This window comes from Musa acuminata, chromosome BXJ3-3 (genome assembly GCF_036884655.1).
Source record: "Musa acuminata AAA Group cultivar baxijiao chromosome BXJ3-3, Cavendish_Baxijiao_AAA, whole genome shotgun sequence".
Lineage (NCBI taxonomy): Eukaryota > Viridiplantae > Streptophyta > Magnoliopsida > Zingiberales > Musaceae > Musa > Musa acuminata.
The window spans coordinates 9930828-9950967 of record NC_088351.1 but is presented as its reverse complement, the minus strand read 5'-3'; the positions used below and the strand labels follow the sequence as shown (position 1 = coordinate 9950967).

Sequence of the window (20140 nt, the reverse complement as noted above, 5' to 3'; positions counted from 1 at the left end):
GGGTCCAGTCACGCTGTTTTTACGGCAGTCTTTTAACGGACGCAGTCGTTGCTGACGGCGATGGACGGCCGTTAGTGGTGAGGGTTTGACCGCGCCCCCTGAGGCACATGTGGACCGTTTTGTACGATGATGCATCATGTATCTAAGAATAGTAATTTATTCCAGATATAGTAATTATCCAATAGAGAGATACCTCACTCCGAGATTGTCATTACTCAGATCAACTTTTATATATCTTAAAGATATCATTTGTAATAGCTTCTTACAAAAATTTAATAATTTATTATAAAATCCTGAACTCAAATTCTATCTTCGCTATTTGTGAAAAAATACTTTTTTATATTTTGCTACCTACTTATCGTATTCAACGCACCATTTCTTTATTGATCTCCTGCAACTCATCCAAGTGGCAGATATCATTGCTGTCGATCTGCACGTTCACACATCAACTTAGAATTTACAACTTCAGTTATGTTAGAATTTTTGCTTTGCCCAAAGTGATCTTCAAGGGAGCATATACATGTTAGAAAGCAAGCCACTGTTCTCGTAAGAAGAGTGTGCGAACAGTGTTCAATGGGTGGGTGCAGCTATGCGTGAGTGACGGTCTCATTCAGTATCGTGCAGAGCAAATTCCGAGGGCGACAGTACCCCAAAGATCACCACCCACCAGCTTCTCTTGTACCTCGGTACATTTCCTGCTTAACACCAACCTATGAGCACATTCATCACATCAAACAAGTCACATCTCAATGAATACTGTACCAGCTTTGCAAACATCAAAATCACTCTCCATACTACTCGTACCTGACCCCCAGAAGGTAACTTTGGGCTTTGCTCAGCAGGGCCCCAGAGGCAGAGATCTCTAATCGAAGCCTAAGCCGGATTGCTTCTCTTCCAACTGCACACAGAATTTTATTCACCATCAAGGTGGGGGTGTCAACTTCACATGAAAACTTACTCAGCACCATCCAGTTCCACCCGATCTTAGATAGAGTATTCCTCCTCTCTTTGTGGTGCTAGAGAGACATGAACTGGGTATTAGAGAGTTACAACATATGCAGAAGTGACACTTTGATATGGTGGTGTCTTCTGCAGTCATATTTGCCTGGGAGATAGACCTACATGCTTTTGATTGCGTGGTCTTCACCTCTTCTGTCTCAATCACCTCTATGCACTTAAGCCTTGGATCGGGCAATTACCACCCACATTTGATTCCATAATCCAAGAAACATGAACAAATTCTTTATAGAAACAAATATGTATCTTGCATGTCCCTTGTATGGCACATTTCTGGTAAATTTATCTGCTCATGATTGCACACACGTTAGCGAATATGTAAACGAGATTGTATATTTATGCACGGATATTCATATGCAACACCAGCATGCATACAAAAAGAACACAAATATGAACAAGAATTTTTAGAACATAAAGTTCATAAGAGGTAGGTTATTGATAAGGACTATATAAGGACTAATACCAATTATTGTGCTCGAAGCAACCAAAACGAAAGTTAACAAGGAAAGGGAAAGTTTACTTCTCCATAAAAAAAAGAAATATGTTTTTTTTTCCAGAAGGGAACACGTACCTTTTAAGTAATCGGTAGAGGGGATATGACAATTCCCGAAAGGGAGGAAACTGTTTAAATAGATTGCCTCTCTCCCGTTATTTTGGAAAGAATGCTAAAAAGAAATCCTTTTTTTTTACATTACTAATGCAGAACACAGTAATAGAACAATTTCCCAAGACATTGACACAGCTAATGTTTATGCATAGCATGCTATATACATGTAGATTAAACAGGTACCTCATCGGCACTGATTTATGCTGATAATAGATATGCTTTGCCAAACAGTAATCATGATACACTATTTGCATGCTATATGCATACACACATTATAAAACTGCAGTATCCGACTAATACCAATTGCGTATTTGCAGGATCAATTTGTGCACTGCACTTGAGGTTACCATTAAAGCACGCAGTCAGTGCTCACCCGAGCGTCTCATAGAATCTTCGAGTGAGGCATTTCGATAAAGCATCACATGAGTGCTCGCCTAAAACTAAGCGCCTCAAGCGAGCGCCCAAGTGAAGGGCTTAGGTTCATGCTTAATTCAATTGAACAAATAAGATAGTTCAATCAAAGCAACTAATATTTAATCTCAAATTAATAGTAGTAGATTCCTATATTCACAATACTAATTTAATACTCCTCCCTTTTTAATATGGGACTCCTATATTTCATTTATAAACCAGTTCAGACTCAATGTATATATCAAAGGTGTGACTTTTTGCATACAAAATTAGTATGAATTTCATGTCGATGCAACTTGAACATGATGCTATTAACTTTACAGCCACAATCATTCTCCTATGCAAGTAACTACAGAGTAGAATATAAGCCTAATTTCACAGTTCGGTAAGCTTTATGCTTGGTCCTTCTATCTCTAAAGTACTCTGGTGTTTGCAGCTTCATATAAGCCTATTATGTGTGGCTTGTACTGCTATTAACATTAATAAACACAAGGATATTTTATATACGAAAGAAGCAAAAGTAGACGGTGATAACTCTTACGAGACAAGAAGCAAACCAAATCATACTAACATCCTTTCAAGAGTCAATTTAGCTCTCTGCATGCTAGAGTCTTCACCATGTTTAAACACTGGATCACAATGAACTGGAAAAAAGATGATCATTGCGTTACTGGAGATGGCAATTGACCTTCATCTAAGTGATATTATAATGAAGATTTTTTCTCTAAAATTCAAGATAACAATTATCAATAAAATGCATATGTGATTCCTTATTGGCTTATTGATAACCATGGTCCATCTAAAAAAGGAAAAATGATGATGCATGCAATAAGTAGTTGAGATATAACAACAATAAAATGGTAAAAAATTTTAATTATTTGTGATTGACTATATATACCTTTTGTCATTATTGAGATCTATAAAAATCTGTATGTTTAGTTAATTTTAGAATATTTAAAAATTATTTATAATTTCTATTAAAGTCTTCTTAGATCTACCTTTTACCTCTTCTCATACCATCAATATTAATCATTCCTCTACCTCTCTTGGTATACTGTGAAATCATTTATGATAAATGGCATGGCAGGAACAGCTATTTTTGATAGAGCTGGCAGTCTCAAGACATCTTAAGCATTACTTATTGTGGATCAACGTTTATACAAAGTTATCCAGTTTCCATATCAATGGCATGCATCACAGCTACCGGTACTAATTGTGGGGGTCAACACACACAATAATCTGGACATCTACAAGTATAGCAGTTCTATCATAAAATTTAGAGGCACAGCATGAGTGTTTCCCCTTCACGATTAGGTCTACAAGTTTGTGTTTTAGTTATAAACATAAAGAAGGAAAAAGAAAAAAAAAGAACGAACAGAATTATTACTGACAAACAGATTCAAACAAGAACTTCCTCCAATTGTTACACTAAAACACATGAAAAGAAAAGGAATGGAATAAGTCTAATTATTTTCCCTGTTGATCTTGATGATGCCTATGATGCATACCCTAAAACCACAGGCCTAGTTCACATATGCATGCTCAATAGCTTAAGCAAGATCTTAATTGATATCCATTCTCTAACTGCAACCAAGGTTTCAATAACTCCATATTTTTAGTTACAACTTCAGTTCAATCACAAGTTTCCTTTTATTTTCCCCTTCCATATAAATAGTTACGTAAGAAGGGGTTTGCTTTGCTGATAGCTGATTGGTACTAAGTATAACTATATTCATTGATGAAGTGACACAACCCTAATTACCTACTGTTATTAAAAGAATCCAAGCAAGAAAAATCCAGTTGAATTCTTTGATTCACTAACAAAAAGCATAGGTCATAACTCTTCTCGAGTTAAGACAGACTTTGGCACCTAAATTTAGCATATTTCTCTAATAATTAACATAGGTCCGAAATAATTGCACTGCTATGTGATGAATCTTAACCAAAAATTTCATAAGATTGTCGTACTATGCTTAGAAACCTGAAATCCCCAGCGTTCATGGAACCATATCACTCTTATTCAATACTGCAACAGAGACTTAGACCAAAGGTTATCCCTAGTGATCAGAGGCCCATACTCCTAGACAAACTATGAGGTTTCTACCTTGAAACTACAATCTCTAATTTGCATAGCACAAGGAATATACATTGTTCACAAACAATTTTGAGCAACATGACAAAATGAAGCATTTATAGAGTGGGGAAAATGCAAATGAAGCAAGCTTACCTCCATTGGGGGGAAAAACAATAAAGAACGCGTTCTTTAATGGTCGGTCTTTCCATCAATCTTCAACCACAAATGACAGAGGATCAAATGAGTGGCTGGACCACGAGGAGTGGTTAGCGAGTGAGAAAGAGTCATCATCTGCCGAAAGTAACTTGTAGGGCCGGAGAAATAACAAGCAAAAAGAAGCTCCTTGCTGACAGTCTTCTTTTACAGTATCATTCCAGATAGTGGATAAAAGGTGGAGGGGACAAGAAAAAGGGAGGATAATAATCGATGGTTCATCACTATTCTCCAAAAAAAAAGAGAGAAAAACTATGATGCTTCCTTATCTGAAACAAGAAGCATTTGAAACGAATAGAGAAATGCACAAAAATGGGTGATCCTGACGACTCACGATTCGACCTGGCAAATCAAAAAAAGGGGTCAAGGGATGAAGGTGAAGGTGGCGGTTCGCGAGATATATGCAAGAAAGAAATACTTAGGGTTCATGGCGCGTCATTGAAGACTTAATCTTTCTCCGCTCTGGTGAAGCCACCACGGAAGGGGTTAAACGAACCTCAGACGGCTACCTCTTCCGGGTAAATCCTAATAGTTTACCTTCAAACCCTAGGCAAGACGAGCCAGAATCAAGAAAGACGAAACCAACAAGGGAATAGAAGATAGCGGAGAACAAGAAGGAACACAGGACTAATGTACTCTTTCCTCTTACTCTCTCTTACCTTCTCAAAAGTCACGCTTTTCCCACAATTTCCCCTAATTCTTAGAAAACCCTGGGCAAAGAATTGAAGCCCCCGATTTCTTGAAACGACGAGACGTAAGGCAGAGAAAGCAAAGAGGTCCCCGGCCACACGTCAGCGAATCCAAGAAAAGGACGCAAGTAGACGAAAAAAGACGAGAGGAGAGGGGAACTTCAGGTGGTGGAAGGAACTCCCGAGAAGAGTTCAGCAATGGAAGAACGCTCGGCCGCTTCTTTCCGTCGCGCTCTCATTCTCCGAGGCGAACGTTTCTCAAGGCTTGCAGGGAGAGAGGTGAGCACACAACGGAAACAGCACCGCAAGACACCATTTTTCCCCGTTGCGTGCTCACTCTCTTCTGTCAACCCCCCTCCGCTTCACATGTAATCTCATCCCTCCCTTTCTTTCTTTGCTCCCTTAACCTTCTTCCTGGTGAAAAGAACACCAAGACCAACGCCGTGAGATCCGACCGCGCACTTCTTCCCCCACCCTCTCCTTGGCATCGAGAAGACGAGTCGGACTGGGGACGGAACCCTCCGTCGGCAATTATGTTGCTAGCTACGAGGAGCCGAACACTTGTGCGTGAAGGCCGGCGGAACGCGACATCTGTCTCGAAATGGACCGCTTGACTCGACCAAGATTGTTATAGGACGGGAAGTGGGTCCCGTGGGGTCAACTCGGGCTACATGTTGGTCGGGACGGCGTCGGCTGCGAGCAACACGTACATATCCACGGGCAGTGCAAGGTACCGCAGGCTGTTGCGCGGGGTCCACATCTTACAGCCAATAGGGTTTGCTCATGTCTGGCGTGGGTATTTGAAACCGAGTGACTGGATGGGGTGCCAAAACTAATAGTTAACTATCCTAAATTAATGATTAACACGTATTCTTTTACATTCTAAATCTAATTTGTTAATATTATTATCCAGCTTAAGACGCAAGATGCAATTTTGCATTTTAAATGTCTTTGGAGAAAAAGATTTGACTAAATGTGCAGTTATTAAATATTTTAAATATATATTGACGTAAGTGTTGTTGGAAAAAATTGTATTTCAAAAGTTGATTGAATAATACACAATAAAATTATTTTTAAATATTTTTATTATATTTTTATTTAAAATTAAAATTTTATAAATAAATAAATAAAAATTATTTTATAAAAATATAAATCATGTTAGTTTCTCATTAAATTTAAAATTTTCTTTAGGATTTTTATTATATAATGATATCTTATAATTTTAGAGGATGTCATTTATTACTTTGAAAAGTTTCAATATTATCCCATAAATATTGAAATGTAGATGCTATGCTAAAGCAGCATGAGCATTTACAATGAAATATTTAGACCAAATATAATTTAAAAATATTCAAATTATACTTATACCTTTCAAATTAAATCTAAGAGGAATATATATATATATATATATATATATATATATATATATATATATGTTATGATTTTGGTTAAGGTTTATTTTAACCCTTATGATTTTGACCATTGACCTTTTAGACTCTTATGATTTATTTATGTATAAAATAATCCTTATATTTTTTAAAACGTAACATATAAGCCCCTCCTCTCAAGTCAGAGTTAACATATGTTAGAGTCTACTTACATAATATATTAACTCATGATAAACTATTAATATAATATAATGATATATGTAATTTTGGTTGTAGATCTTTTAATCTGTTATGATTTACTCGTTTCTAAAATAACCCATACATTTTTAAAAATATAGCATATAAGCCTCTTTTATCATGTTTGAGTTAACAGACGTTAAAGTCTACTTACGTGGTATGTTGACTTATAATAAATTATTAATATAATGATATATGTAATTTAAGTAAAAAAAACAGAGACTTCCATCACTAGCGGGAGGAGATGTCATCATGGAAGCAACTATTAGTAGCAGCATCGACCCACTACTGCCTAGTAGGGCATCGTATACACGTAGCCTCTCTTGCGCCTATTACGAGCTCAAGAACTTCTAGTCCAACCTCAAATGAATGTGCATTGACCAATCGGATACTAGCATGTAGTGTTCTCTTAGTTTCTCTTCCTTCTCTTATGAATCTTTCCCATTACCTCTCACTTCGTCCTCTCCTGCACCCTCACCCGCTACGCTTACGATATGGTGCTCCAACTCTCCCTCACATCCGCTTGTGGCCTCTCTTACCTCTACATCTCTACCTTCGTCCACCACTATGACCTCTGTTCCTTTCTCTTTCTTGATAAGCTAATCGATGAGAACGAGTGGGTACGAAAGAGCTACATGGACCAACTCAACCGCTCCCTCTGCATACTATATGTTTTTGTGATGTCGTGCTTCGCAGAAGAGGTGGCTTACAAGGTATGATGATACTTATCGAGATTGGAGCGGGTGTTGTTCGCGGTGACGGGCTGCGTCACGGTAGCATGTGCCTTGGAGTTGGCGAGTGACATCCATTGAAAGGAGTGGTTGAGCTGGTAGTTACTTCCACGATGATATCTCCTCCCACTATTGATAAAGTCTTAGTTTTTTTTTACTTAAATTATACGTATCATTATATTAATAATTTATTGTAAGTTGGTATGTCATATAAACAAACTTTAACATCTATTAACTCAGACTAGATGAAATTGACTTATATGTTATGTTTTTAAAAATATGTAAGTTATTTTAGACATGAGTAAACTATACTGATTTAGAAGGTCCATGATCAAAATCAGAAGAACTAAAATTAATTTTAATCTTAAATAATATATATTATTATATTAATAATTAATTATAAATTAATATATATCGTAAATTTTAATATATATTAATTTAGATTTAACGAAAGAGCTTATATTTTATATTTTAAAAAATATAAAAATTATTTTAGATATGAGTAAATCATAAAAATTAAAAAATCGATGTAGATTAAAATAAATAATATATATATATATATATATATATATATATATATATATATATATATATATATATATATATATATCCGTCGAAATGGGTGCCTTCCCTATGAATTAAATCATGTTGGCTTAAGTTTTATCAAACGGAAGAGAAATAAGTGACGGCTCCACCTGGAGAGCACCACCAACCTTCATCAACTGTGATGCGTATCGATCAAGTTTGCTGCAGTTGTACATCCCGGCTTTTTCCGGGATGGCCACCAGACGATCAGCGTCAGAAGTGGAAAAGAAAAGAAAAAAAAGAAAAAAGGAGAGAGCAGCAGAAGAAAATTAGACCTATTATGCCGCTTTTTGGCCATCCCTTTGCACCTACAGACACCAGCTGCCAACGTTTTTCCTGCACCATATCAAATCGTTGCAGAAGAAATCGTACTCAATGCTGGAAAAGTAGAACAATACAAATCCCCTTGCCAAATGCATTGAACACACTCGATGTGATTGTAAAAGACGACGAAGACGAAGACGAAACGTTAATCCCTCGAACAAGCACGCAAACAATGCAATCCACACTCTTAACTCGACTCGTTATTGTCGATGAATACTTACAATTGGCATGAAGAGTAATTACTGTCAGGGTGCAGCGGCCTGACCGTCGGATGATGAAGCCAACATGATGTCCTTGAGCGCAGGGCGGAGTTCGTCGCTGCAGAACCTTTGGTACTCGAGGGTGTCGCCGCCGTCCTTCTTGACCGCCACCACGAGCACCGACGGAGCCACCGCGAAGATCTGCGCGGCTATTGCCAGCTTCCCCTTCCTTCCCCGCTGCTCCCCCTCCAGCCTCACCCCCGTCATGCTGCTCTTCGTCACCCGGTACTTCCCTGCCGTTATCGCAGCCACGCCCTCCAGCCGCGACACTACCACGCTGGCCGGCTCCCTTGTCGCGAACCGCATCTCCTCCTCCCTCCTTTCGCTTCCCACAAACAGCGGCGAGAGATCGAACCCGTCCGAGAACGATATCAGATGGAACGCGTTCAGCGTCTCCGGCTCCTCTCCGTCTTTCTTCGCCCATTCTCTGTCTCCGCTCTCCCCCACGGCCGCCGGCGCAGGCATCCCTTTCGGCACCGAAGACTTCTTGAACCACGGGATCTCCATGAGCTTGCCGACGGTGATTCTCGTGCTGGGGATTGGGTCGAGTAGCTTGGTGATGAGCCTTCGGGTGTCCGACGAGAACCACGGAGGGCACCGGAAGTCGCCGCGCCGAATCTTCTTGTACATGGCGAGGATGTTCTCATCGTGGAACGGCAGAAACCCTGCGAGGAGAACGAAGAGGATGACGCCGCAGGACCAGAGATCGGCCTTGGCACCGTCGTAGCCCTTCTTGCCGAACACCTCCGGGGCGACGTAAGCCGGCGTACCGCAGGCAGTGTGGAGGAGCCCGTCGGGCCGGACGTGCTCGGCGAACGCGCTGAGTCCGAAATCGGCAATCTTGAGGTTGCCTTGATCATCCAACAGGAGGTTCTCCAGCTTGAGGTCCCGGTGGTAGACGCCGCGACCGTGGCAGAAGTCGATGGCGGAGACGAGCTGGCGGAAGTAGTTGCGGGCGGCGTCCTCCCGAAGGCGGCCGGAGCGGGCAACCTTGGCGAAGAGCTCACCGCCGCGGACGAGCTCCATGACGAAGTAGATCTTGGAGCGGGTGGCCATAACTTCATAGAGCTCCACGATGTTGGGATGGCGGACCATCTTCATCACCGAGATCTCGCGCTTCACCTGCTCCATCATGCCCACCTGGATCACCTTCTCCTTGCCCACCACCTTTATCGCCACGCTCTTGCCAGTGAGGAGATTCCGCGCGAGGTGCACCTTCCCGAAGGTGCCCTGTCCTATGACCCGGCCGAGCTCGTACCGGCCGTGCAGGACGCTGCGGCCTTCCGAAGACTGCGAGGGCGGCGGCACGTCCTCCATCTATATATCTATACTACTCGCACAAGATCTTTCTTCTCTCCCAAAGACAACAACGCAACAAGTCAGAGACGGTGATGTGGAAGTGGTGCAGATGGAGTCTACCCGTCCTCGACGTGCTTCCGGTGGCACGTCCTGCCGGCGTGCTTTCTTGGCTTCCGGCCACCCCCGAGTTCACAGTATGATCTCCGTATCATCTTGCTGCATCACCTGACAGAGACACCATACACCCAACCCTGCTGACGTACTTCCGAGGTCTTCCAAGGGAGAAGAAAGATAAAGCAGAGGAACGGAGTCTCCTACGGCGGCAAAGATTAGGACACTGCGTGCGGCCTCATCGGCGCTTGACAAGGGGCTCATGAAGGGGAGCCCATAACACTGAAAAGACTCATTTACCCTTCAATTCACTAGCTGTTAACGGTGCACAATGGCGGTGTGGTGGCCGCAAAGCGGGTACAACGGTCTTATCATCGAAAGATTCTCGTCCTTCTGATGGAGATCGAACGATGTTGGCATCCGTTGTCGTTTTCTGCGGGCGACCGAGACGTTGAGATCAGTAGAGAAAAAGGACGGCTAGGATTTGCGCAATCGCGAGGCGAACAGGCTGTCGCAGTCTTTGCCTCGTCGTATCACCGGAGGTCTCTCGATTCGATCCTGGCCGTCCGATGGTTCGGCGCGCCGCACACAGGTTTCGTGTTCGAGAACTGTGGAGTCGTGGTTTTGGTCTTCGTTCTCAAGGGGTTTCGGCTTCCAGCAGTTCTCATGTTCATCGAGTTGAAACCCACCGATGAAACTGAAAACCTACTTTAATCCAGTAGTTATAGGATAATTATCACTAAGTCCTATAAATAAGGTCATAATTCATGAAGAAAAAATATAGAGAGTGTGTGCATTTGATATCTTATAAGTGTTCTTGTGAATCATTCTGTTTTTAATATTACAGTAGTATTCTATTTTTTTTTTTCTTTGCTCCTCCATTCCCCAACATTTGTAGTATCATAGCCTAGTTTTAAAATGAACTAGACATTATGACTTTCAACGATAATTCCATATTTCAACCCCTTATTCTCATCTTCTCAGGAAAAAATTATGAATTATCTTTTGAACTTAATAGAGAATGAATATACGGATCTAAATGACGAAATCAGGCTGAGGAAGGACTCAAAGGCATTGTTCTTCATTCAACAAGATGTACATGAGACAATCTTCTCAAGAATTGCAGCAACGACATCCTCAAAGCAAGCTTGGCTGGTACTTCAAAATGAATTTAAAGGATCATCAAGGGTGATTACGGTAAAACTTCAAACCCCTTCGTCGTGAGTTTAAAATTTTGTTCATGAAAAGCAATGAATCAATGTAAGATTTTCTTTCTCGAATGATTGAAATTGTTAGTCAAATGAAATCTTATGGTGAACATCTTCCTGATCATATAATTGTTACAAAAGTTTTGAGAAGTTTAACTCCGAAATTTGATCATGTTGTTGCTACAATTGAGGAGTCAAAAGATTTATCTAGGAGTCTAGGAGTCTTCTATTTCAAAAGAAGATAAAAAATCAACAAGAAGAGGACATGACGGAGGAGGATTTTGTGGTAGAGGAAATGGAAGAGGAGGAGGACACAAGAAGCTATTTGGAGAAAAATGAAGAAAATAATAAGTTGTTTATGACTCATTCATAAGTTCGTAATATCTCAAATGATATTTGGTTTCTGGATAGTGGATGTTCTAATCATATGTCAGGCATAAAATCAATATTTAGAGATATTGATGAAACTCACATCCAATTCGAAGGGAAATGAATAATTGAGGTGAAGACAAATCAAGGGAAGGTAAAATACCTTGATAATGTTTTCTTTGTTTCTACTTTATCACATAACTTGTTAAGTGTTGGACAATTAGTAGATGATAGATATTTAGTAATATTTGATGATGGTTCATGCACTATTAAAGATAAAAAATCTGGTTTGATTATAATCAATGTTTGCATAATGCAAAATAAGATGTTTCCACTTGATGTGTCAAATATTGAAAGGCATGCGCTTATCGTAACTTAAAAGAATGAGTCTAATTTATGACATTTAAGATATGGACACCTTAACATTAAGGGTTTAAGGTTGTTAAGTAAAAAAGGAATGGTTTTCGGATTGCCCAAGATTAATACACTTGATGTATGTAAAGGATACATTTATGGCAAACAAAGTAAAAAATCATTTCCTATTAGAAAAACATGGAGAGCATCTAATTATCTTGAATTAATTCATGCTAACTTATATGGACCTATGAATACAAAATCATTTGATGGAAGTCAATATTTTCTATTGTTTACTGATGATTATAGTCGCATGAGTTGAGTATATTTTCTGAAATTGAAATCTGAAACATTTGATAATTTTTGAAAGTTTAAGGCACTTGTAGAAAGACTAAGTGGTAGATATATAAAGACACTTCGGATAGATAGAGGTGGTGAATTTTTATCTAATAAGTTTAGTTCTTTTTGTGAAGAAAATGGTATTTACAGAGAATTGACAGCACCATATACACCGGAGCAAAATAGTGTAGCTGAATGTAAGAATCGGACAGTCGTTGAAATGGCAAGAAGTTTACTTAAAGGAAAACATCTTCCAAATCAGTTTTGGGTAGAAACAGTTGCAACAACAGTTTATTTATTGAATATTTCACCAACAAAGGCTATTATGAATCAAACTCCTTTTAAGGCTTGGTATGGAATGAAACCAAGTGTTAGACATCTAAGAATTTTTGGTTGTATTGCTTATAATTTGGTGAATTCACAAAATCATCACAAGCTTGATCAAAAATCTGAAAAATGCATCTTAATTAATTATTCCTTATAATCGAAAGCATATCGATTATATAACCCTGTTAGTGTCAAAGTTATTATTAACAGAAATGTTATGTTTGATTAAAGGGCAAGTTGGAATTGGGAGGCCAATAAAGGTAGAACACAAATGCATATTCCAACAGAACTAGACACTCCGTATAATTGAATAATAGATCCTGCTCCAACAAGTTCATCGTCAACCTCACCCAATAGCAATTCAAATTTGGATTCCTTAGATGAAACCCCTCCAATATCACTAACAGAAATTTATAACTCAACATTTGCTTTATTTATTTCAGATCCAATAACTTTTAAGGAAGCAGTTGAAAAAGATGAATGGAGAAAAGCAATGAAAGAGGAAATCAAGTCAATTGAGAAGAATGAAACTTGTGAGCTAATGGATCTACCGAAAGAAAAAAAAGTAATTGGGTTAAAATGGGTGTTCAAAACGAAGTATAATGCAGATGGAAGTATCCAAAAGCATAAGGCACGACTTGTAGCAAAAGAATATTCACAGCAACAAGGTATTGATTTTAATGAAACTTTTTCTCCGGTTGCTAGATTTGAAACCGCGAGAACTTTCTTAGCTTTAGTTGCTCACTTGAGTTGGCCTATTTATCAATTTGATGTGAAATCTGCGTTTTTAAATGAAGATTTACATGAAGAGATTTTTGTTGCTCAACCTGAAGGTTGTATAAGCTAAGGAAATCTCTTTATGAGCTTAAACAAGCTCCAAGGGCATGGTATAGTAAAATTGATCATTATTTTCTTCAAAATGGATTTAAGAGAAGTAATAATGAACCTACTCTTTATCTGAAGAAGGAAGGTGAATATAATATTCTATTGGTTTGCCTCTATGTTAATGATATTATATATATGGGTTCATCTAACTCTTCTGTAGCAGAATTTAAAAAATGCATGATGAATAGTTTTGAAATGTCAAATCTAGGTCTACTACACTATTTTCTTGGGTTGGAAGTGAAACAAAAATCAGATAAAATTTTTATTTTATAAAAAAATTATGCAATGGATCTACTCAAAAAATCTAACATGATTAATTGTAAAACTACAACAACACTCATGAATGTAAATGAGAAATTGAAACTTTAAGATGTACAAGTCTGATAAACGCAAGATACTACAGAAGTTTGGTTGGAGGTTTGATTTATCTTACTCATACTCGACCAGATATTGCATTCTCTATTGGTGTAGTATCCAGGTTTATGCATAGCCCAAGCAAATATCATCTCGGAGCTATTAAAAGAATTATGGTTATATTGCTGGAACTACAGATTATGGTATTTGATATTATCATAATTTTAATTGTAAATTATATGATTTCATTGATAGTGATTGGGCAAGATATTTAGATGATAGAAAGAGTACTTCAGGCAATGTTTTTAGCCTCGGATCGAGAGCTATATCTTGGAGTTCTAAAAAGTAAGCGACAACTGCATTATCGACATTGGAAGCAGAATATGTAGCCGCAACATCAGCAGCTTGCCAAGCAATATGACTTAGAAGACTTCTCGAAGATCTTCATCAAAAACAAAAAGAAGCAACGAAAATATTTTGTGACAATAAAGCCACAATTGCAATGACGAAGAATCCAACGTTTCATGAAAGAACGAAGCATATAGAGATACGCTATCATTTCATTGGAGATCTTGTAGCAAGTGGAGCCATAGCAATGAAGTATTGTGAAACAGATGAGCAAGTTGCAGATATCCTCACCAAGTCGCTTCCAGTTCAAAAGCATATTTATTTAATATCGTAAATCGATGTATGTAAGTATGAATTAAGGGGGAGTATTGAGATTTGATTCATAGTTATGTAGTTATCATGATCTAGTAGTTACAATGTGATTTTAATAACTACCTCAATCATGATCTAGTAATTATAGGATGGTTTCAATAACTACTTCAATCATGATCTAATAGTTATAGGGTCGTTATCATCCTATAAAATAAGACCATAGTTCATAAAGAAAGATATAGAGAGTGTGTGCATTTGATATCTTGTAAGTATTGTTATGAATCCTCCTATTTTTAATACTATAATAGTATTCTGTTTTTTTTTTTTTTCCTTTCCCCTCAATTCCCCAACAATTTTCGTCTAAAGCTATGTCTTTCAAACCAGAGGTAAAAACTTGCACCGCGTGATGTATGGGAAGTTCTCATGCAATGGTCTCTCTTGTCCCGGTGTTCATCATTCTTGTATACTAATGGTTGAAGGACAGCATGAATCATGAGCATAAACAAAGTTAAAACTTTTGGCTATATCTGAGACGAAAACAGCGATGAACTTTCCGGGACAGTATGATTGCTTTGAAAAAAGTCATTGACTACAGGTGTGCGATAGTGGCGCTTCGCTGAAGCTTGGTTTTGGCATCTCCTCCTAATTAAAATACATCTTTATGAGAAATATAGTAAGACTCTGAGGATGATGATGATCATTAAGAATTGGTGTCCTGGGAAACATGAATCGGTACACCTACCCAAAGCTTCATTTTTGTACCAAAAATAATTTGGCCGGATGCAATTTAATAGCAATTTATGATTCTCAATTATGCCTCACTGACATTTCTTTGGCCTGTAGCACTTTATCGACATCTGGAAGATTAAGTGCATGCGTTCTTCTTTGTGGAGAAATTTAGACGGGGAATGTGCCATCAACCGGTGACACAACTCTTGTCTTCTTATACACATTGAGAGCACCGAGAGATAGACTCGAGCAAGTGTAATGGACGATGACAAAGAAATACCAAAAACAGTAGCGAACTTGTCAAGACTGCATTAGAGAATGATGAAAGAAAGGGATTGGAGGACTTCCGTCTTTGAGTCGAGATGGCACAGACTTCATCATCCATCTCGTCAGTGCTTTATGCAGTAGAACGTAACATAGGTCACACCTAATGTATAAGTTCGATGATGTCATGCATGGCATTCATGTACTCGGCATGGGGAAGAAGATCGAAGAAGAAAAGAATCCGAGACAACCATCGCAGGCATCCTGAACTGTGTTCTCATCACATGCATTTGAGGGAGCTTCGTGGCCATGGCAGGACACTGGGTAGGTTCTACTTGGGGATGAAGACGTCCACCTGAAAGAACTCTCAGCACATGCACATCTATTCTCGTTGGCCAGATCAGAATTTCCTTGATCAATGATGAATACACATTGGCACCTTTTTTGCAGTCGATCCTTTCGCTCATTGCACTCATCTTAATTAGATGCAGCAGTTTCGTCCACCTGCGATGACAGAAAAGGTTTGAATACTCCAAATCATGCAGGAGACAGCATGACAGGGTGAAGGGGACAACCCAGTGATTATTCGCACAATTATTGAGAAGAGGACAGAGCTGAATCGCTCTCAGAATCACTTGCGGTCAAGATCCTTTGCAGTTTTTGGGTCCATTGACCCACCCGTCAAGCTGCCATTCGAGCATGGTCCGTGTTCCTCACCTCACCAATGCTCTGAAATCTTCTTCTACATACTTCAATATGTATTCCTTCAATATTGTATGACGAAACCCATGACCTGGCGGCATGGGCGTGAAGGACTTGAGAACACAACACACTCCATGATGCATTGCGTCTCATGTTCCTCCGATTCAATATACACATGAATGCATTCGTGGACGGTGGCAGTGACTCTGACCGTGGCCCAATGCGAGAAGAAAACAAAAGGAGCGACGTTTGATTGTTTTCTACGAGGGTGAATTATTGATGGATGCCGTCATCATCTCATCGGGAACCGATGGTCGGGAATCTCGTGTCACCGAGCCTGGCTGCCGCAAGCCATGTGACGGCCTGGGGAACAGAGTCGACGGCCTGCGATGCTCCAACTGGCGGTCGCCATGCCGGCGCGTTGGGGGCGCCACGGGACGGCATCTCCATCTCACTTCGTCATCGCGCACGTCAAGGTGGAGGAAGTAGACAACCAGGCATGGGATCGACGGTTCTCGCCATGTTATCTCCTGATGCCAAGGACGAAGCAAGGTGGTTTGTTTCCTTCTTCTACTACTTGGGTTCTCCCTGCAACCCTAAAATGGTTCTCCCTGCAAGCTTTTTCTTTGCATGTATACCCTCTTCAAATACGCATATATGCACGTATATCGCTTGGAAGTATATAGTTGGGTATTCAAATTTGTGTGTACAATGAGACTGCTTACATTCGCCTTCTTCGCACTCAATATTAACGATAACCTCGGACTTCATATTAAATCTTATTTTCTATGATTTTGCAAAGACTTAGTGACTCTTATTAAGAAAGACAAAAACAAAAAGAGATTGATTCAGATAATGAGACTCATAAAAATTGAAATATGAGGATTGGGTTAGATTATTGATATGACTTCTTTCAATATAATCGAGATTGCATGTAGATATATGGGTCCTCTCGCACGAATTGAAAGTTGAGTTGAGATATAAAAATAAAAAATAAAAACATCTACATGTATTTATAAATATGTAGAACTCGAAGATTTTTTAAGTCCAAACTTCATGATTCACCCAAGTGCTAATTAGCATGAAGAACAATTATTTTTATGGAACATCACATATTACATTTAAGATACTCATAATCTCATCATGTCAATTGATGTCGAAATGATGGCTATATGAAATACTGTTATGTATGTACTTTTTCTTTAAGAATATTAGTTGAGAGGATGTATAAAGATTTTAAGCTTAAGTTGAGTTTATTCAACAGATATATTCATCCTATTTAATTTTTCATATATTAAAATTTTATTTTATTTCAAAAATATAGACAAAGACTATGAAATTGCATATATCAACAATCTAAGATTTTTTTAATTAATATATAAGATTTCTCTTTTGATCTTAAAGTTTTCTCTTCTATTAACTACACGTGAGTTATTGTAAAAATCAATAAGATTTACAAAAAGCATGCACCAAATTTGCACCAAAGTCAAATTTCAAAACATATATATATATATATATATATATATATATATATATATATATATATATATATATATATATATATATATATATATATATATATATATATATATATATATGTGTGTGTGTGTAACTGTTTAAGCCGTGGCCTCGGGGGCGATCCCGTCCTTCGCACCTGCACACAGGTTGGGCCGGGAGCTCGGCCCGACCCCTCCGACGATCAAGTCAGCGATGTGGAGGGGATTGTGGATGAGGTAGAAGAAGAGCCTTTGAGTGTTTTGTGTCTGAGTGAGTTCCTCTCCCCCCTTGTTCGTTTAGAACTCTGGGGTATTTATAGATGAGTTTGAGTTCGAATGAAACCAAACGAGAACATAGGTGAGATGTATACTCGTTTCACGGATATTGTCAATGGTCTAAAAGGACTCGGTAAAAGTTTTTCGGATTTTGAGCTCATTAATAAAATTCTAAGATCCCTTCCAAAGAGTTGGGACCCTAAAGTCACTACTATTCAAGAGGCTAAAGATTTAAACAATTTTTCTCTTGAAGAATTAATTGAGTCATTAATGACCTACGAAATGACTTGCAAAGCTCATGAAGAGCATGAAGACATCCTTCCAAAGAACATGAAGGATATGACACTTAGAACTTTAGAAGACCACTTGAGAGAAAACTCAAGTGATGAGGACTTTGACGATGACTTGACACTTCCAACAAGAAAATTTTAAAAAATTATTAAAAGAAATGAATTTAAAAATGACACTAAAAATAAATTTAAACCCAAAAAGGACTAAGTTATTTATTATGAATGCAAGAATCCAGGACACTATAAAAATGATTGTCCCCAAGCCAAGAAGAGAACACCAAAGAAAAAGGTGCTCAAAGCAATGTGAGATGACTCGAGCGCATCCAAAGAAGAGGAGTCCAACACCTAGCAAGTTACTCATTACGCACTTATAGCCATCGGAGAGGAGGTATCAAATTTAATTAGTGTAGATTTATCTTTTGATGAATTGTTAAATGCTTTCTATGATTTATTTGTTGAATACAAAATAATTAGTGAAAAATATAAATTATTAAAAAAGGAGCATGATATTCTTGTTAGTAATTTCGATACATTAAAAATTAAACATAATGATAGTTTAGCTCCATGTATGAAATGTCATAATTTAGAAATTCTCCAAAAGGAGAACTTGCTACTCAAGGACACCTTGAAGATATTTAAGGTTGGTAGCAAGTCTTTGAATATGATCCTTATAAATAAGGGTCACGTTCTTAAAAGAAATGGAATCAGATTTGTGAGAAATCCTCACTAAAATCCAACCACCTTCATTAAAGGTCCTATCTTGCATGTTTTAGACCAAAACAAGTGCAACTTTTGTTGCAAACATGGACATATAACTTATCATTGTCCATTCAAGAAGATTAGTCATAACAAATTGATTTGGGTTCCAAAAGGAACTATGAAGAACTCCATACAATATGACAAACAATTTAGATTGATTTTTGAGGCACCCAAGATTAAATGGGTACCTAAAAATCATCCTTTTTAGAAACGTATATTATCACAAGCTAGGAGCAAGAGATGATATCTTACTTTTTGGGTGCTCAAGGTTTTTGACTAGAGATCCAAAATGACTCATAACACTCTCTAGCTAAAATGATAAAAAGAGGATAAATAGAATCAATTACAAAATGATACTAATATGCCATATGTTAATGATGCAATCTTGCGTGCTAAACTCTTAAGTTAATCCCTCAAATTTTGAAATCTATAAACTCTTATGCATGAATTCCCCTTCACACATCCTTCGGATTTTCTGAATTCATTGGATACATTCCTTCCTCAATTTTTTCGGATCTAACTATATCTCATAAGATCATGAATTTACGGCTTGCAAGCTAAGTTTGTATACAAATTTTGTATGATGCAAGTCATGAACATATTGAAGACAAATAAGCTCTATATTACATTTGAGTAGAGTATGTATTTCATAAGATTGATCATGAACACACAAATTTTCTCATCTTGTGACGTGAATTTTTACATGATTATGTAATTAGTGTTGTGTACTTCACAAACAAACACTCCCTTCAAATTGAAAACACCCACATCAGCCCACACATCCCTAAATGCAGTGCTCACTACCTATAGGTGGTGGCACCACCCAGCTGGCGGTAGAACCGCTGGCTGTCACGGGTGGCAAGCGGTTGCACCGCCTAAGCAGTGGTGCCACCACCCGTAACCTGCCCCTTTTAAACCCAAGCTAGGGTCGACGGTAGAATCGACCCCAACTCATTCTCTTCTCCTCCTTACAGCTCTAAACTCTCCTCCAACTCCATTCCTCCCCTTTAGCTACCTAAAACTGTCTATTCCCTATAAGATCAAGAATCAATCCTTCATCCTCTTGAAGATCTCGACTAAGGTATTCTCTAAGAGGTCTTTTGATTTATGTTTTGTATCATCTGCTCTTCCTCATTATTTATTTTTCTAAATAGCAGTATTTATGGGTTCTAGAAGATCTTC

The 20140-nt window shown here is 38.4% G+C and overlaps 1 protein-coding gene and 1 long non-coding RNA gene across 8 annotated transcripts; both read right to left on the bottom strand.

Annotated features, from left to right (window-relative positions):
* Positions 1-398: 398 nt before the first annotated feature.
* Positions 399-5664, bottom strand: LOC108951957 (uncharacterized). Of its 6 annotated transcripts, none has more exons than XR_001976533.2 (4): positions 4741-5664; positions 4263-4664; positions 805-2679; positions 399-710 (listed from the first exon to the last, which is right to left on the bottom strand). It is a non-coding gene; the product is annotated as an uncharacterized LOC108951957 (long non-coding RNA). The 6 variants fall into 6 exon arrangements; XR_001976531.2 differs by having other exon boundaries at positions 4263-4868; positions 4982-5664; XR_001976530.2 differs by having other exon boundaries at positions 805-1303; positions 2577-2679; positions 4263-5620.
* Positions 5665-8001: 2337 nt separating this feature from the next.
* On the bottom strand, positions 8002-10193 carry LOC135634100 (CBL-interacting protein kinase 6-like). 2 transcript variants are annotated; one of them, XR_010495241.1, is made up of 3 exons: positions 8498-10193; positions 8228-8288; positions 8002-8133 (listed from the first exon to the last, which is right to left on the bottom strand). XR_010495241.1 is itself a non-coding variant. In XM_065144299.1 (2 exons), the coding sequence occupies exon 1, from the start codon at positions 9851-9853 to the stop codon at positions 8522-8524; it is 1332 nt and encodes a 443-aa protein (XP_065000371.1). In that variant the 5' UTR covers positions 9854-10193; the 3' UTR covers positions 8002-8288; positions 8498-8521. The 2 variants fall into 2 exon arrangements, 1 of the variants encoding a protein (XP_065000371.1); XM_065144299.1 differs by having other exon boundaries at positions 8002-8288.
* Positions 10194-20140: the final 9947 nt, after the last annotated feature.

Bases quoted from the DNA above. Each gene is read 5' to 3' on its own strand.
- LOC135634100 (XM_065144299.1), bottom strand. From the start codon at position 9,853: ATGGAGGACGTGCCGCCGCCCTCGCAGTCTTCGGAAGGCCGCAGCGTC.